This window comes from Monodelphis domestica, chromosome 6, assembly GCF_027887165.1.
Source record: "Monodelphis domestica isolate mMonDom1 chromosome 6, mMonDom1.pri, whole genome shotgun sequence".
Taxonomy (NCBI): Eukaryota; Metazoa; Chordata; class Mammalia; order Didelphimorphia; family Didelphidae; genus Monodelphis; species Monodelphis domestica.
Genome location: NC_077232.1, coordinates 76,893,208 through 76,917,355, shown reverse-complemented (window position 1 = coordinate 76,917,355; position 24,148 = coordinate 76,893,208). Strand labels below are relative to the sequence as shown.

The following is a 24,148-nucleotide window of genomic DNA, read 5'->3' as shown; positions in this document are numbered from 1 at the left end:
CAGTTGACCATTTAATTCGAGTCTTTTTTTTTTAACCCTTACCTTCCATCTTAGAATCATTACTAAGGCAATGGAGATTAAGTGACTTGCCCAGGGTCACACAGCTGGGAAGTGTCTGAGGCCAGATTTGAACCTAGGACCTCCTGTCACTAGGCCTGGCTCTCAATCTACTGAGCCACCCATCTGCCCCTATTTAGTTCTAGACTTTTAGAAATTGTGCTGAATATTTTAAAACTAGTACCTCTGACACAAGGAAATCATCATCAAAGAATACTTTTACCATGGAAAGTCTCTTCCTATTCAACTGAAGGCACAATTGTACAAGAATGAATTTACTATACATACACCTTTACAAAATGCTTGAGAAAGCTCACAGCTAGCTTAAGAACTATAGTAAAATCATGACATCTAAGTAATTATATGTTCCTTTTGCATCGATCACACAATAATTTAAATGCATTCACTTTATATAGTAAATATCAGAATGTCTAATTTAAAGTCAGACATATTTACAATGGGGTATATGGACTATATGGTTCTATGTTTTCTTACCTTAAGTAAAGCATAAGTAAGACAAGTATATAGTTTTCCCCTGTCCAGTACTATCCTACCTCTAGACAAAAAACCCTATTGAATGATGAACTTAAAATTTTTGAACATTTAAAATAAGTAATAATTTTTAAACAAAATGATAATTTTATTTTCTTGATATTATCATAGATATAGAAATATTTCTTTATGGCACAAGGTGGAAAATGATTTGATAGTGCAACTTCATGTTTTAAGGCTATATTTCACGAACCACATACCATGGTGATTACCACCTGCTGGGAATTTTATCTGAGAATCTGTGGTATCCTTCACTGTTTCTGGATAGCTTTCTCAGGTTCTTTCCTAGTTTGAAAAATTTGAGTTGTGATTTTCCCCTAAAATACTTTTAAATTACTCAGAAACTCTTATTCCAGGTTTAGAATTTCAATGATTAGCTTAATGCTTATGGACACTGAACTGTAGAATTTAACTGTCAAAAAAAAAAAAGAAACCAAGGAAGTTATTGTCCTGAGGAATTTGCTTTAACGAGTATTGCGTAGTAGAGCCAAAAATTGGTCAAGGGAAGAACAATTTAGGTCACAGAATACATTATTAAAACCAAACACTGGTCTCTTTAGGTTACTAAAATCCTTATTGCATAACAGTAAGATGGTGAAATTCATAGTCTTCTTTTAGAAGGGCTCCAAGTTTACTGAAAATTCTCACATAATGAAGAGAATAATCAAAGCTTAAAGTTTAACTTCTGTTTCCTTTCTAAGCAAAAACTGTGGCATTTGAAATTACTAACTAGAACCTCTAATAAAATGACTCAAAGCCTCTGAACTTCCTGCAATATTTGAATTGAAGAGAAAGAATCTACTAAGTTCTGGGTGACCTTTTAAATACTGTGGTCAAATAGAGGTCGGAGAAGGACCACAGAACTGGCTAGGGGAATGTTCTCATTTCTGGATCCCTCTATGTCATGTGGCCTCACCTTTGGCTAGGAGATATCAGGATAATTTTTACATCAGTTTTGCTTCTGAATTTCTTTTTGATTTCTGCTGAATTAATAAAGGCCACTAGGTGACCTCCTAGAAGTCTCTGGCAGGAACTAGTACTATATATACAGTTGTATGATCTGATTTGCTTTAATTATAATGCAACCTCAGCAAAATCTTATGACTTTTTTCTTTTCCTTGACTACAACTAAAACTTGTTTTTTATCCTTTGGTGTTGTTTTCTTCTCTGTTACTTTTGTATTTGTATTTGATTTATAGAGGACTACCCATAGGTGGGGAGTTTTAAACTCCTTTATTTCAAAAGCTACAAGCTTTAGGCTTTAAAACCCTTCTGCTGCTATTGATTCACTGTGAACCAAAGAGACTTCATTTAATTAGTTTATACTGAAGCACTGCCCATTTTCTAGATTGGCTATACTCCTTTATTCTGTCAAGGAATGAGACTTTTTTTTTAATTATAAAGTTATTTTATTTTTACCTATTGAATGTAATAACAAATTTCCACATAAGTTTTTCAAAATTATATGATCCAAATTATCTCCTTCCCTCTTTCCCTCCCTTCCTCCTCCCCTCCCAGAACAGGAAAGCAATCTGATTTGGGTTATATGTGTATTATCATGTAAAACATTTCCATATTGTTCATTCTTATAAGTGAATAATTATATAAAACCAAACCCCCAAAACAAAAACTGAAATAAACTTAAGTGAAAAACTGCATGTTTTGATCGGCATTCTGACTCTAAAAGCTTGTTCTCAGGAAGTGGACAGAATAATGAATGTGACTTTGGATGGCTCTAATGAGCTGCCTGGTACGGGCAAAGGAAATTTCCAATCAGATTTAGAAACTTTCTCACTCTTTTCAGTGGTTTCTTCTTTGACACTTTCAAAAAATAAAGTTTCTACTTATCTTGAAGAAATTTTTAATAAATCCAGTTACTTCTCACTACTGGGCTATTTCCTTTCCTTTTCAAAGCCAAACTTTCCAAAGAGTGGTCTTCACTCTCTCACTTCCCATGTCCTTATTCCCTTCAGTCTATTTTCATACCTTCCAGTGGTCTAAAACTACCCTGAATATTCACCCAAGACCTAATCATCAAATCCAGTGGCCTTTTCTTATTCCTCTCTCTTTGATTTTTGTGCTATTTTTGGTCTTGCTGAGAAACATTTTGTGTCACAGTGTCTTCATTAACTCTTTCCTGAACATTATAGCTGAAGTGATGTCTCCTACCCCTGAGCTTCTGTGGTTCTATATCCATCAAATGACAATCATAACATTCTGTTGTGTATTGTAGTGAGTGTCTGGACAATAAATGCTAAAAGAATCATCTCAGTTATTTGGGCTCAAAGCCAAGCACGCACCAACCTACCTTTTCTCTAAATTCCCACATTTGGTTAGTTGCTAAGTCTCACGAATTCTGTTGCCTTGTTCCTTACTCCAACTGCCACCATATTTAAAGCTCTCAATGACTCTTGCATAGTTGGCTACAATAATCTTCTATTTGTTCTCCATGCCTTTAGGCTCACTTCTCACTAGTCTAGTCTACATATAATAGCCAAAATCATTTTTCTAAAGCATAGGTCTAAGCACTTCACTTCACTATCAAGAGGTTTCAGAGGCACACTGTTCCCTCTAGGATAAAATAAAACCTCTCTATCCCTGCATTTAAAGTCTTCTATAATTTGGCCTTAATCTATTTTCTCCAGCCATATTTCACATCACTCCCTTTTATATACTCTTTCAACCATGCTAGACTAGATATTCCTTCAACTTGATAAGTCACTATACTGTCTACTCACATGATCTGTCATGACTAGAGTGAGCTCTTGGCAAAGAATATTTATTTAATTAAAGTTTGTTGACCACTCCTCTTTTCTACCTTTTAAGAATCCTTCTCTTCCTTCAAGGCTAATCTGTGAATGTTTCTCTGATTCTCCTTAGCCAAAAGTTCTTTACTTCTTACTGGAGCATTTTGTCTAGATATCTGCTTTGTCTTTGCTATTCTCTACTTTATATGAGTTTATTCCTAATAGAACCTAATAGAACATAACCATTTTGAAAACAGGGACTGTGGCATTTTTAACATATGACTTCCTTAAGGCTAGCACAGTTCTATACCCACAGCAGGGGCTAATGTGTTCTGCTGAGAGATTCATTGCTGAATCTCTCACAATGCAGACATAAAGACTATTAATAATAGCCAATATTAAGATAGCGATTTAAGATCTGCAAAGCATTTTGTATGTATGCTCTTGTTTGGTTATCATTCTAACCCACTTACATGAGTACTCAGGACATAATTGTTCCCATTTTATAATTAATATTTAGAGAAGTTATTTCTCCATAATCATAAAACAAGTTAGCATGAGAGAACAGATGGAAAACAGGTCCCACCTGACTCCAAAGTCCATGGGTTTTCTATTTTGTTTTTTTTGGGCATTCTACTCCACAGCCTCCTAAGAAGGCTGCCCAATGAACATTTGTGCAAAACTGACTGAATGACCCTTTCTTGGCACACAGTGTCTCCTTCACTGTAAATTCCCCTATATGACATCAATATTCTGGCACCTACATTCTTTCCTTATTAGATTAAAAAATTCATGAGAGTTCCATATCATTTATTTTATGATCCTCCTAGTAAAGAGCCTTGAAAAAAGCCAAAGCATTATAGCCTAGGGAATAGCTAGCCACTAGGAATGTAATGGAATATAATGGTACCATAAGAAAAGGGAAAAGGCAGCATGGTAGAGTAAATCAAAAGCTAGTTTCCAAATAAGATGACCCAAAGTCAAGTTCTGCTTTTGACCCATATTGACCCTGGACCAGTCATTGAACAAACTCTTGGTGTTCCATGCCAATCTCTAAGATGTTAATAAGCTCCTGAATGGTTGCATATCTGCCTTTCTAAAGGAGATTCCTTCATTAGAATTACTTGTATCAATGAAATAAAAAAGTATGAACTGGGAAGTAAAAAAGAATCAACTATTGTAAAGAATGTAGAACCAGAAGAAGGCAATGACTTTTTAAAAAGTAACCAAAACAAAAATAGAAAGCAATTTAAAGCAGATCAAATTCAGTGACCACATTACTTGTCCTTGAGGACAGAGGATGAAACAGAACTCCTAAATGGTAGTGAACAATGGCTAATAAATGATGCCTACCCAGGTGGACACTATCTCTTGGTTGATTCTTCTGTATTGCATCAGTTTGGGGAGGGAAGTAGGTATTGGGAAGAGATTGTAGTATAAAAAACAAAGTTTCAACAAAACTTAAAAAAAAAAGGTTAAGAAAGTATGATCATACATATAAATAGTGGCAATAAATATATGGTAAAGGAATATATTTCATAGTCATTAGATAACTATGGCTATCTGTAATTCCATTACAAAATAGTTATCTGATTCAATTGGTTATCACACATTTACAAGTTACCTTATAAGGAGAGATATGAGTGTCTGAAGGAAAGGCTAACATTCCCATCACTTGTCGAACCTCATCCAATTGACTTCCTTCAGCTTGACTGAAGTGCTTTCTTGCATGTCTAAAAAACAATTTGGAATATTTAAATCTATATATTCACCTTCATGAATCTTAGATGAAAAATAAGCTTTTATTGGTGTCATCTATATGAAAATGATTAGAAAAAAGAAGTTTTAGCTTAGTTTGCAAATGTTTAGGAATTCTATATACAAAATCAATAAAAGTAGAACATACATATACTAGTTATGAAAGGATAAATCATTTTAATATTAAGAGAATTTATCAGATATGAAGTTCCAAATGAAAAAATAACATCATATTAAACTTATTTCAAATGCTTACAATTGATTGCAATAATTCATATCATTTGATAAGAAAGTGACATGACAGTCAAGCAATCAGATATCTGTTTATTCTATTAGATATGAGTGAACATTTTCATGCAGGTACAAAGGTGGTAAAAGTAGTCATTAATTAAATCATTCCATTAACAAATATGCAAATCAATAATGAAATGAGGCAAGTATATAATACTTCACATGATATACTAGAAACCAAATTAGTCAATAGATACAAATTTCCTCATTCACATTTCTGATTTCAATCATTTGTTTTAAAAAGAAATTCATTACATATTTATATTGTGCACTTGCAATACCATAAGCCTCTAGCCTTCAAATAGAAACAAGTGAGTTCATTTAAATTCACAAATATACTTCAAGACTAGCTATTCTTCATTTGTCCAAATATTTTAGACACAGAAAATGGGAATGGGATGTAGTTAATGGTCCATTAAATTTTTATTGTCATTTTTAAAACATCATGATGGATAGCCAAATCCAATCTTCACAGCTAAAATCAGTGAGTGGGTGAGGAAGCATCTCTAGGCCCTTGGAAGCTGACTAAGACCACCAAAGACCTATCCCTGAGAGAAGCTACACCTGAAACCCCAGCAGGCAGAAGAGCACAGACCGTGGGTGCTCGTGGAAAAATACCAAAGAGAAGGGCAGCAAACAGAAGATGCTGCAGAGATTTGAGAGCTTGCCTCAGGCAAAATCCTTGCTCCTTAGCTCCATACAAAGATAGCTTGCCCATCTCATTCAGATTTCTGACTAAAAAGGGAAAGAAAAACCTCCACATGATGGCAAATTGAGCCCAGGTGAAAAAAGCTCCCTCCAAGAAAAACAGGAAGGGGTTGACCCTGGAAAATTTTTATGGAGGAAAAATCCAGACTACAGAGGAAATACAGGAGGAAATTCAAATAAACCCAAAAAATGGAAATTGGACACAAGCTCTTAAAGACTTTAAAATGGGAGATTATCAAAAAGATGGAAGAATTTTGGCAAGAACTCCCAATTAGAAAAACAGCTAGAAGCCATGAAAAGCAAGATAGAGCAAACTGAAAAGGAAAATTAAAAGATTATAGTGAAAAATAAGTCCTTAAAGACCAGAATTAGGCAACTGGAAGACAATGATCTTGCAAAACAGAAAGAATTAATACAGGCAAAAGACTGAAAAAATAGAAGAAAACATAAAATATCTCACTAACAAGATGACAGAGCAGGAAAACAGATCATGACAAGACAATTTGAGAATCATTGGTCTACCTGAAAAGCCAGAAATAAACAAAAATCTTGACATCATACTAAAAGAAATCATACAAGAAAACTACCCTGATGTTCTTGAACAAGGGGACAAATTAGACATTGAAAGAGTTCATAGAACACCTTCTACACTAAATCCTCAAAAGACAATTCCCAAGAATGCAATTGCCAAATTCAAGAGCTTTCACACTAAGGAGAAAATTCTACAAGAAGCCAAAAAGAGACAATTCAGATACCAAGGAGCACCAATCAGGATCACAAGACCTAGAAGCTTCCATACTAAAGGACCGCAAGGCTTGGAACATGATATTCAGAAAGGCAAGAGAATTAGGCCTTCAACCAAGGATCACCTATCCATCAAAACTGACTTCCAGGGGAAAGTATGGGCATTCAACAAAATAGAAGATTTCCAAGTATTTGTAAAGAAAAGACCAGAACTAAGTGGAAAGTTTGATATCCAAACACAAAGATCAAGTGAAACATTAAAAGGTAAATGAGAAAGAGAGGGAAAGGGGGAAAAATGTTTTTTTTTTTAATTCAAACTTTCTTCTTTAAGGACTATGATAAGATCAAATAATTTAAATTAATATATGGGGGAAATGTTATTTGTAACTCTCAAAAATTATATTCACTAATATAGTAATTAGAAAATCATTCACAGGAAGAGATTGGGGTAAGAAGTGCTATAAGATGATATACAAAAAAAGAAAAAGGGAGGGGGGAATTGAAGATGGCACCAAGAGATACTTGAAGAAATAAAAAAAAAATAGAATAATCTTTATCACACAAAGATACACATGGGAAGGGGAGGGGAAGAATACTCTTATAAGAAGGAGAGGAAGAGAGTGCTAATAGGTAATACTTAAACTTTATTCTCAGTAAAATCAATTCTGAGAGGGAAGAGCATCTAGATCTATTGGGATCTTGAATTCTATCTTATCCTATAGGGAAAGTGAGAAGGGAAAACTAAGGGCGGTAGGGGGGAGGGAGTACAAAAAGGGAGGGAAATAAAGGGGGGAGGGAACTTAACAAACCCTAGAAAAACAAGAAGGGAACAAAAAGGGAGGGGTCAGGAAGGGAAGCATATTAAGTGAGGGTATTAGGGAGATTGAATAGTAGTAAACCACTGGCTTAAAAGGATATAGTAAAAGAAAAAAGGACAGAACTAGGATAGGATATCAAAATGCTGGGGAATACACAAGTGAAAATCATAACTTTGAATGTGAATGGGATGAACTCACCCATAAAATGAAAACAAATAGGAGAGTGGATTAGAATCCAAAATCTTACCATATGTTGTCTACAAGAAACACACTTGTGGCAGGTAGATACTCACAAGGTTAGAATCAAAGGTTGGAGCAAAACCTATTGGACCTCAATTGACAGAAAGAAGGTAGGAGTTTGTAATCATGATATCTGACAAAGCCAAAGTAAAAATAGATCTGATTAAAAGGGATAGGGAAGATAAAAACATCCCAATAAAAGGGAGTATAGACAATGAGGAAATATGAGTAATCAACATGTATGCACCAAATGGTATAGCATCCAAATTTCTAAAGGAGAAACCAGTGGAATTGAAGGAGGAAATAGATAGTAAAACTATACTAGTGGAAGACCTGAACCTACCACTATCAAATTTAGATGAATCAAATAAAAAAAAATAAGAAAAAGGTAAAAGAGGTGAATAAAATCTTAGAAAAATTAGATAATAGATATATGGAGATGTATAAGTTCTATATAAATAAGGACAAAAAGGAATATACCTTCTTTTCAGCAGCACACAGTACATTCACAAAGACTGACCATGTACTAGGTCATAAAAACATGGCAAACAAATGCAGAAAAGCAGAAATAACAAATGCAACATTTTCAGATCATAACACAATAAAAATAATGATTAGGGAGGGTACATGGAGAGCCAAATCAAAAATTAACTGTAAATTAAATAATATGATTCTCCAAAATTGGTTAGAGAACAAATCATAGAAGAAATAATTTCAGTGAAGAAAATAACAATGATGAGACATCCTTTCAAAATCTATGGGATGCAGCCAAAGCAGTGCTCAGGGGAAAATTTAGATCCACGAGTTCATATATTAACAAAGTAGGGAGGGCAGAGGTCAAATGAAATGGACATGCAAATCATAAAACTTGAAAGTGAAAAAATTAAAAATTCCCAGAAGAAAACTAAATTAACAGTATCACAGATGAAAAGGAAGACCTCACCTCCAATGAAGAGGAAATTAAGGCAATCATTAAAAAACTATTTTGCCCAATTATATGACAATAAATATGCCAATCTAGGTGATATGAATGAATATTTACAAAAATATAAAACTCCATATCAGAAAAAGAAATTGAGCAAGCCATCAAAGAACTCCTTAAGAAAAAATCCCCAGGGCCTGATGGATTCACAAGTGAATCCTATCAAATATTCAAAGAACAACTAATCCCAATAATATAGAAATTATTTGCTCTCCGGTCAATCATGAGGATCCGATGGCAGGACCGAATCACCACCCAGGAAGTCCTCAACAGAGCCAACTCCACCAGCATCGAAGTCATGGTCCTCAAAACCCAGCTACGATGGTCTGGACACGTCATCTGCATGGACCCACTGCGAATACCAAGACAGGTATTCTATGGTGAACTATCAGTTGGACTCAGGAAACAAGGCCAACCAAAGAAAAGATACAAGGATCAGCTAAAGTCAAACTTGAAGTGGGCTGGCATGACACCAAAGCAACTAGAACTCGCTGCCTCTGACAGAAGCAGCTGGGGTACCCACATTAACCATGCCGCTGCTACCTTTGAAGATGAACGATGTCGACATCTTGCTGTTGTGCGTGAACACCGACACCAGGCCACAACCGCACCTCCCGTAACAACTGGAGTCCCATGCCCCATGTACCACAAACTTTGCGCCTCAGTCTTTGGACTTCAAAGCCACATGAGGGTACATCAATATATGATAATGCACAAAGACAATTGTCATTCTCGGTCACTGAGAGACTACCACTATTTGACATAATAAGCAAAGAGGGAATTCTACCAAATTTGTTTTATGACACAAATATGGTACTGATTCCAAAGCCAGGCAGGTCAAAAACGGAGAAAGAAAACTATAAACAAACTTCCTTAATGAACATGGATGCAAAAATCTTAAATAGGATACTAGCAAAAAGACTCCAGCAAGTCATCACGAGGGTTATTCACTATGATCAGGTGGGATTTGTACCAGGAATACATGGATGGTTCAATATTAGGAAAACCATTTACATAACTGACCATATCAACAAGCAACCCAACAAAAACCACATGATTATCTCAATAGATGCAAAAAAAGCCTTTGACAAAATACAATACCCCTTCCTACTGAACACACCAGAAAGTATAGGAATAGAAGGGTCTTTCCTAAAAGTAATAAACAGTATTCATCTAAAACTGTCAGCCAACATCATCTGCAATGGGGATAAACTAGATGCATTCCCAATAAGATCAGGAGTGAAACAAGGATGCCCATTATCAAAGCTATTATTTAACATGGCACTAGAAACACTAGCAGTAGCAATTAGAGAAGAAAGAGAAATTGACGGTATTAATATTGGCAATGAAGAGACCAAGCTATCACTCTTTGCAGGTGATATGATAGTCTACTTAAAGAATCTTAGAGAATCAACCAAAAAGCTAGTAGAAATAATCAGCAAAGTTGCAGGATACAAAATAAACCCACATAAGTCATCGCATTTCTATATATCTCCAACCCATTTCAGCAGCAAGAATTAGAAAGAGAAATTCCATTTAACATCACCCTAGATAATATAAAATACTTAGGAATCTATCTGCCGAGACAAACACAGGAACTATATGAACACAACTACAAAACACTCTCCACACAATTAAAAGTAGATCTAAACAATTGGAAAAACATTAACTGCTCATGGGTAGGATGAGCTAACATAATAAAAATGACCATCCTACTTATTTACTTATTTAGTGCCATACCCATTGAACTACCAAAAAACATTTTGACTGAATTAGAAAAAACCATAACAAAGTTCATTTGGAAGAACAAAAGGTCAAGGATATCCAGGGAAACAATGAAAAAAAAATGCAAAGGAAGGTGGCCTTCCAGTCACAGATCTCAAACTATACTATAAAGCAGTAATAATCAAAACAATTTGGTACTGGCTAAGAGACAAAAGGAGGATCAGTGGAATAGCCTAGGGGTAAGTGATCTCAGCAAGGCAGTCTATGATAAGCCCAAAGATCCCAGTTTTGGGGACAAAAATCCACTATTTGATAAAAACTGCTGGGAAAATTGGGAGACAGTGTGGGAGAGATAAGGTATGGATCAACATCTCACATCATACACCAAGATAAACTCAGAATGGGTGAATGACTTGAACATAAAGAAGGAAACTATAAGTAAATTAGGTGAACCCAGAATAGGATACATGTCAGACCTTTGGGAAAGGAAAGATTTTAAAACCAAGAAAGGCTTAGAAAAAGTCACAAAATGTAACATCAGTAATTTTGATTACATCAAATTAAAACGTTTTTGTACAAACAAAACCAATGTAACCAAAATTGGAAGGGAAGTAACAAATTGGGAAACAATATTCATAATAAAAACCTCAGACGAAGGTCTAATTACTCAAATTTACAAAGTACAAAAAAATCAAGCCATTCTCCAATTGATAAATGGGCAAGGGACATGAATAGGCAGTTTTCAGTCAAAGAAATCAAAACTATTAATAAGCACAGGAAAAAGTATTCTAAATCTCATAATCAGAGATGCAAATCAAAACAACTCTGAAGTATCACTTCACACCTAGCAGATTGGCTAACATTACAGCAATGGAAAGTAATAAATGCTGGAGGGGATGTGGTAAAATTGGAGACATTAATTTATTGCTGGTGGAGTTGTGAATTGATCCAACCATTCTGAAGGGCAATTTGGAACTATGCCCAAAGGCGCTAAAAGACTGTCTGCCCTTAGTTCCAGTACCCGAAAGAGATAATAAGGAAAATACATGTACAAGAATATTCATAGCTGCACTCTTTGTGGTGGCCAAAAATTGGAAAAGGAGGGGATGCCCTTCAATTGGGGAATAGCTGAATAAATTGTGGTATATGTTGGTGATGGAATACTATTGTGCTAAAAGGAATAATAAAGTGGAGGAATTCCATGGAGACTGGAACAACCTCCAGGAATTGATGCAGAGTGAAAAGAGTACAACCAGGAGAACATTGTACACAGAGACTGATACACTGTGGTACAATTGAATGTAATGGACTTCTCCATTAGTGGCAATGCAATTACCCTGAAAAACTTGGAGGAATCTATGAGAAAAACCACTATCCACATTCAGAGGAAACACTGTGGGAGTTAAAACACTGAAGAAAAACAACTGCTTGAATACATGGATCGAAGATATGGTTGGGGATGTAAACTCTAAATGAACATCCTAGTGCAATCATCAACAACATGGAAATAGGTTCTAATCAAGGACACATGTAGTACCCAGTGGAATTGTGCATCAGCAATGGGAAGGTCAGGGGGAGGGGAGGGAAGAATAGAATATGATTTTTGTAACCAAGGAAGAATGTTTGAAATTGACCAAATTAAAAAACAAAAAAAACAAAAAATGACAATATGGAACACTGGAAAAGCCAAGTAAGGCTACTAAAGGATGACCAAAATTAAGTCAGATAATTCCAAAAGGATTTAAAGATAAAACTTGAAGGAAAACAGACAAAACCTGGAAATGAATTTGTCAAAATTTTGATAAATATTTTCTTTTTAAAGTGTCAGTGGAGTTATCAAATTTGGCTCCTAATATCACAGTCCATGAGATGCTGCAAGAGCAAGTAAAAAAGGACAAAGACAGACAAATAGCTGGATAAAAATGAAAACAGAAGAGATGTGTGTTGTAGTAAAGCAATTTTGCGGGCCTTTAACTTTCTACACTGAACTGTATCTGTAACACAAGATTGACAGAAAAGTATAGAGAATACAAGAGGTCTGTGTTGGTTGATTACATTAAAAAAAAAACACTTAATTTGGGTAGTTCTCCTCAAATAAGCTATCTCCTACATGTCAAAATAATACAAAGTTCCTTGTTATATGCAATAAGTGAGACACCTTCATTTTTGATTCTTTAATACCATCATGAGGTGTGAAATGGGGAAATGTGACATGACGCTTACTATATAAAGTTCCAGAACACTAGAGAGTCTCCTAAATGAGATTCACAGTCAATTAAGAGTGAGGGGGGTTGGGGGCAGTGTACTTGTAATGATGAGTTTTGTACAAGTGAGGTAAAAAAAACCAACACAGAAATCTATAAGGAGTTGGGTCAGTCACATAGTAAAAGCAAGAAATAACAAATGGATTTACCCAGATTGATATAATCATGTATCAACTGAAGAATAATTAGATAAGGAAATTGTTACATGAACGTGTTTGGAGGAGACTCAAGAACTGGTAGGATAAGCTAGCATCTTGTTACACTGAGTTGACACAGTGGTGAAATAGGCACCAATATCAGGAAAATTCAATAAGCCAGTTTCCAGTATCTTGTTCCCCATTATTGGAACAATGAGTCTATGACCACATTTACACGCTCCTTTAGTATCCTATAAGGCAAACTGTCAGGGTCTAAAAACTCTTAAAATTTCAAGTAGTTCTTATTTACTATTCCCTAGAGGCAGCTGGGTGGCACAGGGAATAAAGCACCGGACCTGGAGTCAGGAAGACTTAAGCTAAAATATGTATTTTGTCAAAGTTATGCCAACAGAGGCCATCATCTCTATCAAAGTTTTACTTTATCAACATTATAACAGTCTTTTACAATATATTTCTACTATAGGCAAACTGATATTTATTGATAAAGTTTGTAAATGATATACTTTTATTAGATAATTCACATATTTATGCCTAATAATTCACACAGTTCTGCCATTTGACTCAAAAGAGTTATTTCACTTGGGATTTGAACTATATTGACTAAACTTAGGTCAAATACTACCAAAAACCTCAGCAAGTCTATAACAGATTATTTGTATGCCAAAGGAGGAACTTGTAGTCTCAGCGGTTGTAACAAGGGTTCTGGCCAACCCTGGATCACTAGAAAGATCACTGGAGGAAATTAAATTTGAGCTCCAAAGTCCAAAAGACTACCAGGCACATGGGTAAGTTTGGAAACTCCTTTGTAATCCAAATCTACCACAGAGTGTTTGTGGAGAAGAGTCATTAACACCCTATTGTCAGGATTCCCCCTTTCCCCTATAGGCCTTTTTGTTTTAATCTCTTACTTCACTCATTCTACACTTCATTCTTCCAGAATTATTTCACTTTTCCACTGTCAACATTCTCCCTGGAGGGCTGTCATGACAGGAATATTTTTTTAAAAGACATTTTCTTCATAACTATGTGAAGTAGGGAGGTAGGTGATTACAAAAATTATTCTTATGTTATGTATAAGGAAATTAAGTCACAAAGAGCTAGGGAGTATCAGAACTAGAACTTGAACCAGTTCAGTTCTCTTTCCTTTCTATTGGTTTTCTCTGAATACTTCTATTTTAATACCCAATACCAGTGGGAAACATTCAGCCTGCTAAACTGACCAGCAGAAGCAATAGGAAAGACTCAATAGCCTAGGCTCATTTTCTTCTGAGAAGGGCAGATCATCAAGTAACCTTTAGAGGTTACCACTTTTTGAAGATGCCAAAAGCCCAGTTCTTCAAGTTTGCAGCAAGTTATTTTTTTACTCCAAAAGCAGTCCCAAACTAGCAACTTCACCAAGAATTACTTTTTTTTTTAGTCCAAAGTTAGTCTAATTTCAAAACTTATTAAGAGCCATAGAACTACAAAAATCTTTATAATGCAATATTCCAAAAGAATTTGTTATTGGATAATACAAGACCTGGCAGCTTATATTATTAAGAGGGAATCTTGGAATATAATTTTCTAAGAGATTAAATGATAGGACTAAAACCAAGAATAATTTCTCCTATAAAGATGTGTTTAATTCTTTGGGGCAGGATCAGGGGGCGGGGGATGGACCTTCAGAGGAACAGAACACTTTTAAATGTTTAAAACACAATAAATTCTTTATTGAAAAAGAAAAAACAAACAAACAAAAAAACAAACAAAAAAACACCACCAGAATGAAGTAGGAATTCTGAAATATAGACGCAAGGCAAGAGAAACTTAGAAGAAATTTGAGAAATTGGAAGGAGTGATATAATATAAAATTCTATTTAATGTTAAATTCTAATAGGAGGAGAAAAAACAAGTGTTGCTTCAGAATCTTAATGTATTCAAAGGAAACAGAGTTAATTAAGGAAAACAGAGGACCTGGGGGTGGACTGTCTCTAGTCTGAGAATTTTAAGTGTGGAAAAGAAAGAGAAGGCAAAAGAACATATTACTTTAGTAAGAAGAAAGGGGTAGAACTTACTATTTCTCAAAACTGGGGTACAAGAAAAGAGCACATAAGAACAGTGGACAAAGTGAGAGGAATGGATTTCAGCTACATTTTTCTCTACATTCACTTATACACAGAGATATATTCATCTGAATAGGGAAAGGCAGGGAAAGAAAGGGAGAGATTTTAGCAGGGAGGATAACAAAGAAAACAGACAGGAAACAAACTTACTGACCCTACTTGGGCCAGAATGGCTTAGTCAGAATACTTGCTTGGAAGAACTGTCTTTTAAAGCCAGGAATATGGGTTTAGGTAAGGAGTGTGTATGAAGATGAACAATACAACTTTGGCATATTTGAGGAGCAGGTCTGATTTTGTTATATTTAAATCTGAGCTGATAAAAGATTCATTTTAAAGTATCTTATAATCCTGTTGGAACCAGTTAGTTCAGCTGACTAGAGAATGGTGCTAATGAAGAGAAATCTACATTCTTAATCCCCACAAAGGCCAGTTGCTTCAAAAAATAAAAAAGTGCTGCTATATGCTCACAGACTGCACCCCCAAAGCATAACCAGCTGTCACAAATGTATGCTGTTAGTCACAATGGGGGAGGAGGAAGTATCAGCTACATGTAATAAAAATAGCCTATCATCTGAAGATAGAATGGAGAGAGAATTCAATGGACAGAAACAATCTTGGTGTTATGTCTATAAAGGGCTGACATGCATCAGGCTGGAAAGTGGACTTGGTATATCTAAAGGAAGAGTTGGGGGGGGGGGTCCTGGGACACACTGCCAGGAGGAAATAAATTGTGGAATAATAAAGAAGCTACAGATTAAAGCATTATAAAATATAATGCTAGTAGAGTTCAGAATTCATCTAGTCCAATTCTAGTGCTTAGACAGGACAAGTGACCTATTTTGTTTAGGTAAGTAGTTGGAATTTTAGCTGGATGCAGGGAAAAGCTCCCTAACAATTGTAGGCAAACAAAAGTAGAAGGAGCTATTGAGAGAGAAGAGGTCTTTAAGCAGAGGCTGGATAACCACCTGTCTTGGCATGTTATAGAGGGGATTCCTTTTGAGTATGGGATGGATTAGATGGCTGCGAAAATTCCTTTTAAGTTTCATTTCTGTGAACCCATGTCTTGTGACTCAAAGTCTAATGTTCTTCATGTTATACCACAAAGTAGTCACAAACTGGGGGGCAGAAAGGGAACCAAATTATGGAAGTCAAGGTCATGGAGGGTTCTGAGGTGTTTAAGATTCTTTGTAGATGATCAAAAAAGAAGAAATACTTCTTTGATTTTGACACAAGCTCAAAAAGGATCCAGCAGGCTAAAGGTTGTGACGATTTGTTTATGAATTTTGAGATTGGGGGAAGCTGGGTGGCTCAGTAAATTGAGAGTCAGGCCCAGAGATACAGGGTTCAAATCTGGTCTTAGACACATCCTAGCTGTGTGACCCTGGGCAAGTCACTTAACTCCCATTGCCTAGCACTTACCACTCTTCTGCCTTGGAGCCAATATCCAGTATTGATTCTAAGAGAGAAGGTAAGAGCTCAAAAGAAAAAATAAAAAAAACAAACTTGAGATGTAGTTAAACCTAACTAGAAAATAACGAAAACAAAAGGAACAGCAGCACAAATTTAAAGACACAGGTCATGGTGCTACACTGATTTTTTTTTTTCTCAAGCAGTCATATAAAGAAAATTATATAAAATACTTAACCCCCCCGCCCTTTATTTATCTCTCTCCTTGCTTAAGTCACTTAAAAGAAGCATTTTCTTCTGTTAACAAGTTCCTCTCATTTCCCACTTTACTTGCTAACTATATAACTAAATTCTGTTGACTTTCTCTGCAATGCCTTTCTAGTATACTAACTTTTAACCTCTCAGCCCTAGTTTTCTCATTTGTAAAATATCTACCACATAGGCCTGATTGAAGGCTCAAATGAGGTAATGCATGTAAAGCATCTTGAAGACTTTTTTCCCCCTTTCCCTCCCTAATTAACAAAAATTTATTCCATATTGCTTTTCCCATAACTGGGGGGGGGGGGGGGGAAAGGGAAAGAAAAAGAAAACCCCTGCTACAAATATTCATAGTCAAGCAAAATAAATTCCATATCTAAATGCCTATATTTACCTAAATAAACCTATATATATATATCATTATGCCCCATGAATCCATTTACTTTTTCTGAGAAGGTGAATTGTCTGTTTCCTCATCACTTTTCTAGAATTAAGAGTTTTGTTTGTTTGTACCTTCTGTCTTAGAATCCATACTAGATATTGGTTCCAAGGCTGAAGAGCAGTAAGGGCTAGGCAATGGGGGTTATGTGACTTGCCTAGGGTCACAGAGTAAGGAAGTGTCTGAGGTCACATTTGAACCCAGGACCTCCCATCTCTAGGCCTGGCTCTCAATCCACTGAGCCATCCAGCTGCTAGAATCAGAGTTTTTGAGTCATTCAGCATTGTCTTTTTAATATTGCTGCTACTGTATAAATTGCTCTATTGACTCTCTGTTCACTAAATTCTGCATCATTTCATACCAGCCTTCCCAAGATTCTCTGATATCATCTTTTTTTGCTATTTCTCAGGCACAACAGTATTTCATACATTCATAGGCCATAATCTGTTCAGCAATTCCCTAACTGATGGGTATTGATAATTTCCAGTTCTTTGCTACTAAGATTTCTGCCAAATTAAAAAAAAATTAAAGTTCTATTAACATATGGCACATAAGTCCTTTTCTTTTTTCTTTGACCCTTTTAAGAATACAGGCCAAGTGATAGCATTAGTAAGCAAAAAGACAGGTATTGTTTAGAGACATAGGGCACAGTTCCATGTTATTCTCCAGAATGGCTGAGCCCTCTCAGATTCTTCATGAAATCTGCCTCTCTTTCCTAAAAATTTTCAACATATTTAATTTTCCTCTTTGCAAATCTGATAGATATGAAGCAAAAATGTAAAAGCTGCTTTAATTGCCTTCAAAATGTTAAAAGTGTTGTCAGTTTACTATTATTATTATTATCATCACACAATTCTTAATCTCTCTGGATTTCATTTCTACCATTTGTTTGAAACTGTTCTCCAACTCACCAATGATCTTTCCCCCTAAATGAAATGATATGCTTCTTTTCCCACCTGATAGATCTATCTTTTCAGTCTCCCTTGAAGGATAATCACACATTTATTTCTCAGTCACTGCATATGGGTGTCTCCAAGGGTCTTTACCTTTTCTTACTTTTCCTCAGTGACGTCACCAATGGCCACCAACTTATCTCCATGCAGATAACTCCCAAATCTCTATTTCCAGGCCTAGTTTCCCAAACCTATACATCTCCAACTGACTTGGAGAGTCACCCAATAGAATGATCATACTATGTCAAACTTAGCATATCCAAAACAGAATCCATTCTCATTTCCCACTCCCAAATTTACTCTTTCCCCAAATGCCCCTATTCCCTAAAAGATACCACTCAACCTTTCAGGCTTCTAAGTTCACAACTTCAGTTATGCTTCCCTCCTTATTTCTTATCTCATATAACCAAATAGTAATGAAATCTTCCATTTCTACTTCTAAAGCACCTCTCAAATGGGTTTGTCCTTTTCCTTTTTACGTAGGTTCTTCCCATCTCTCAATTGGGCTATTAAAATAGCCTTCTGATTTGTCTTCCTGCATCCAACTTTTTGAATGTTCTGAAGTACAAGTCTGATTACATAACTCCCTTGCTCAAGAAGTGTCAATGAATCCTCATTGCTTTTAGGACACAAACACCTCTACTTGATATTCAAATTCTGTTACCACCTGGCTCAGACTTTTTTCCCAGGCTAATTATATGTACTCAATATTTCAGCCAATTGGCCAATTTGTTATTTTCCATATATAACAAGTAATTTCTTGTCTTCAAGTCTTCTAGGACTAGACAGTTCTCTATCTTTACCTTGGCTTCTTAGAACCCATAACTCCCTTCAAAGTATAGCTCAAATGCCAACTTGTATAAGAAAGTTACCCTTTCCCAATGCCCTCCCAAGCTGCAGTAGTGTAGACTTCTTTCTGTAAAATTACTTTCTTAGTATACTGTATGACTTTTCATTTTTACTTGCTTGTGAACGGGATGGTCCCTCCCCCCAAGAAAATGCAAGTTTCTTTAGGGCAGGGGCATTTTCTTTTTGCCTCTGTATATCTGACACCTACCTAGAACAGTGCCTGACACAAGACAGGTATTTAGTTAGTGCTTGTTGAATTCTATCATCATCATCATCATCATCATCATCATCATCATCATCATCATCATCAACAACACAACCCTGTCCAGGAGGATATTACCTTGTGTCTGGGTTTTCTGTCCCTCGTTTCTTTTTTTTTTCCTCAAGTTTATACTATAATGCCTCAAGAGAATTCTAAATACAGTTTGCAGCATCTGTCACTCTTTTCAATAATCTCAGTGGTTTGTTAGTATTGAATATGCTAAGTCTAAGTCTATTAGTTTAGCTTTCAATGACCTCCAGCACCAGGCACCACTTATCTCATTCATCCCTTTCCCCATTTCCCCATTGTGTAGACCAGCATTCCCTCATTGCATCTTCAAAGGTTACAAATGTGTAATTGTTATTTCATCACTCAGAGGTGGATTTAGATTTTCCTTGATTATAAAAGTTATTGACTAATGTGCTATCTTTTTACATCTAGTTTATGGCCCTTACCTTCCTTCAAAAAAAAAAATAAAGGTTCAAAATTGAGTTTCTTTAGGAAGACTTGAGCAACCTTATTTTTCTACAGGAACTTATCTGCTTATTAGGCTCTGACACTTAAAATATTGTGTAGTGTGCACTCTCATATTTTCTCTGAAAATGAGAATTTAAAAAACAAAACAAAACTCTGAAGATCATTCAGTCCAAAACCTTACTTTGTAAAAAGTGCCAGGGACAATATAACTTCCAAAAAATCCACCTGGTAATCAGAGTTTCTTTAAAGATGGAAAAGTTGTTCCTATCAGCTATGCAAATTTGGTCATGCTATAGGTAGGACACTTCAGAAAAGTAAAGAAAATGGTTAAATAGTTAATAACTACTATGAGATAGTTAGCCTACCTCTCAGATAGACCCTTGATATTAGGAAGAAATATTTTACTACCCACAAGAAATGACTTTTGTAAATACCCTGGTGAAGACTGTGAAGAGTGGTGGGTGTCTCTTCAGTCTCCTTAATAAACATGTCAAGTAAGTTGAATTAATAAGAATCTGGTAGTGGGTAGTTGATGAATGTCTCAACCTAGCAGAACAGTAGTTGAATAAACTTGGAGTGACTGAGCTTTGAGGGTCAGATGGTCCAGTAAGGATGAAATAAGCTACTGCAGAGTAGGAATTTAATGACTCAAAACCCAAAACCTGATCATATGTAATTTCTCATTTTGGGGAGTAATCTTTCTGGAGGTGGGACTGTGGACAGTTAAAGACCCTGAAGATAGAGGTAGGTAGATGACTGTTTTACCCTCTTGGTGATTGCAAGAGTCAGATTTAAATGGAGGGTCCTGAGGTCTTATCTTCTTTCTGTATTTGTATTTGAATAAGAGGTAGAATGGTTCCTAAATTCAGAGAAGAGAACATACCTTAGAGTCCAGGAACTGCTGAGGCCTGGAAAGTACTGTGTGATCATTTTCCATAAAAGGCAGCATGATGTAGTGAAAAGAACAATGGATTTGGAGTCATATGGTCTAGATTCAAATCCCAGCTCTCCATTTCCTAGCACTGTGGATGAAGGCGAGTAATTTAGCCTCCCTGACCCTTAAGTTTCCTCATCTATAACACGATGCTTATATTAACTATGCTTCTCAGGATACTTGGGACTAAAATGCTTTGTAAGTTTCTAAGTATATATATATATATATACACACACACACACATTTATCTATCTATCTATCTATCTATCTATCTATCTATCTATCTATCTATCTATCTATCTATCTATCTATCTATCTATCTATCTATATCTTTCATTAAAATCCTACCCCAAAACCTTACTGTGTGGTGGAGATAATTCTAGATTAATGATGCTCTGGCAAATCTTTTATATATGAAGTACAAAGACTCTGAGTATGGGCCAGATGACAAAAGGCTACTCAAGGAGCAAACTGGCTAAATTTGGGTAAGTTGTCACCCCTAGGTTGGCCACACAAATGAAAGGAGATGGATGTTTTAGCTATAATAATGAAAGATTGTACTCATAAGAGAATTAGAATCTGCATCAGTGAATAGGACACCTGTGCCAATAAAATTATAGGTCCTTGAAGAGCTAAGAAGCTATTATTAGAAATGGCATTTCAAACAGAATTAGGATTGCTTACAGTTGTCACAACTATAAATGGAAAATTGATTTTTGCTGTCCCTCATTTCTGGGAGATTCTATCTTCCAGAAATTTGGGAGATGTATGCTAACCTGCTGGGGTTTAAAGTTAGGTGGTTCTTACCAGCCTCTTCTATACCTATTCTTCGTTACTTTACTATACTGATCCAATTGCTCTGTACTCAAAAGCAGACATCAATGACACTGGGGACAATGGAGAGCTCTTTCTTTTTACTCTAATCGGGAGGTCAGCTAGTTGTCTGATACAGAGGTTCTGTTTCTCTCTGAGGGCTCCAAAGGACAATGGGAATGTTCAACTGCTAATATGTGAACATGTATGACACATTTTCTTTCTTTTTTTTTTTTAAATATATTTTATTTGATCATTTCCAAGCATTATTCGTTAAAGACATAGATCATTTTCTTTTCCTCCCCCCCACCCCCCATAGCCGACGCATAAGTCCACTGGGCATTAGATGTTTTCTTGATTTGAACCCATTGCTTTGTTGATAGTATTTGCATTAGAGTGTTCATTTAAAGTCTATCCTCTGTCATGTCCCCTCAACCTCTGTATTCAGGCAGTTGCTTTTTCTCAGTGTTTCCACTCCCATAGTTTATCCTTTGCTTATGAATGGTGTTTTTTTTTCCTAGATCCCTGCAGATTGTTCAGGGACATTACACCGCCACTAATGGAGAAGTCCATTACGTTCGATTATACCACAGTGTATTAGTCTCTGTGTACAATGTTCTCCTGGTTCTGCTCCTCTCGCTCTGCATCACTTCCTGGAGGTTGTTCCAGTCTCCATGGAACTTCTCCACTTTATTATTCCTTTGAGCACAATAGTATTCCATCACCAACATATACCACAGTTTGTTCAGCCATTCCCCAATTGATGGGCATCCCCTCGTTTTCCAGTTTTGGGCCACCACAAAGAGCGCAGCTATGAATATTTTTGTACAAGTCTTTGTGTCCATTATCTCTTTGGGGTACAGACCCAGCAGTGCTATGGCTGGATCAAAGGGTAGATATTCTTTTGTCGCCCTTTGGGCATAGTTCCAAATTGCCCTCCAGAATGGTTGGATCAGTTCACAACTCCACCAGCAATGAATTAATGTCCCTACTTTGCCACATCCCCTCCAGCATTCATTACTTTCCTTTGCTGTTATGTTAGCCAATCTGCTAGGTGTGAGGTGATACCTCAGAGTTGTTTTGATTTGCATCTCTCTGATTATAAGAGATGTAGAACACTTCTTCATGTGCTTGTTAGACACATTTTCTTGACAAGATTGAGTAACCTGGGTCCTCAAATACCTGATGTCTGTATCTGTGAATTGCAACTATCAACAGACTGCTTGGGAGGTCTGGCATAATGAGCTCTTTCTGAGAAACTCTTAAAACCCTCAAATATTTCTAATTATAGCTGAAGGTTAAGGAGAAATGGTATTCTTCTAAGGGGTAGAAATGGTATTGGGGGATTCAAAAGAATCTGCTTGTTTAACACTATGTCAATGAATCTTAACAGAAGAGTGAATAAATTTGCTACATAAAAGAAAGAAGAAATGTGGTAAAACTAAAATAGCCCTGAGTTCAAAACCAGGTCAGGTCTGATTATGTATTACCTAGAAGAAAAGTATTTATAACTGAGGGCCAGTTTCTCTGCCTGTAAAATGAGGTGGGCAGATGATAAGATTCAGAATATCTTCTCATAAGATAACTGTTTAAAAATGGGCAGGGGCTGGAGAAGGAAAGAGGCCCTATCATGTGTGAATCTTCCCTTATTATACTGCTTCACTTTAATCAATAAATGAATAATCATTTATTCATTAAAAAACCCCCAACCTTACCTTCTGTCTTAGAACTGATATGAAATACTGGTTCTAGGCAGATGAACAGTAAGGGCTAGGTAATGTGTCAAGGAAGTTTATACCCTCCCTCTCCTGAGGAGCTTTACCTGCCTATCAAACATTCCTGACATACCACAGTTGCACTAGGGTTGTGTCTTGTGTACATTCTGTACAAGGGAGAACCTCTGGAGAATTGAAAGGGAGAATGGAAAAGAGACAGAGCAGGCAGGTGAGAGAGGAGAGGAGAGAAAGGACTGGTGGGCTAGGCACCATGTGGTCAGGTTACTTAGAGGAGTAGTTGTCTACCCTTTCCAATAAACTTCATGAAATATATATCTGGGTAGAAATATTATTTTAATTCTTACAGGAACTAGGGTTAAGTAACTTGCCCAGGGTAACAAAGGAAGTATCTGAGGCCATATTTCAACCCAAGACCTTCTCTCTTCAGGCCTGGTTCTCTATCTACCAAGTCACCAAGCTGGCCCTAATATGCATTTACAAGTGCCTACTATGTACCAGATACTGCACAAGGTGCTGGAGATAAAGTACAAAGAATAAAACAATCTCTGTTTGGAAGAGGATTAGCATCGATCTATGGGGGAGACAAAAAAAATATAAAAAAGCTATATAAAACAAATATAAGTGTAATAAATATGAATATATACAAAGTAGTTGGAAGTAAGGACGCTGGTTATTGAGGTCATTAGGAAAGGTTTTCTTAGAAAATGGTGCCTGAGCTGCCATCTTAAAGGAAGAGAGGAGTTTTATGAAGTACAGCTAAGGAGGGGAGTACATTCTAGGCATGGTGGGATGTGCAAAGGCAGAGATGATGAGAGTGTCATCAGTGGGCATAGCTGGAATGTAGAGTGTGGGAAGAAGTAATATCCAATGAGGA

General features: G+C 36.2%; 1 protein-coding gene across 3 annotated transcripts in view; it reads right to left on the bottom strand.

Moving 5' to 3' along the window:
* Positions 1 to 24,148, bottom strand: part of MAEA (macrophage erythroblast attacher, E3 ubiquitin ligase) — a 181,907-nt gene that overhangs the window by 14,339 nt on the left and 143,420 nt on the right. For all 3 annotated transcript variants that reach the window (XM_001365447.4, XM_016423369.2, XM_056803649.1), the window contains one exon: positions 4,981 to 5,089. In XM_001365447.4, the coding sequence (XP_001365484.1) occupies positions 4,981 to 5,089 (109 nt within the window). The remainder of the gene's footprint in view (positions 1 to 4,980; positions 5,090 to 24,148) is intronic.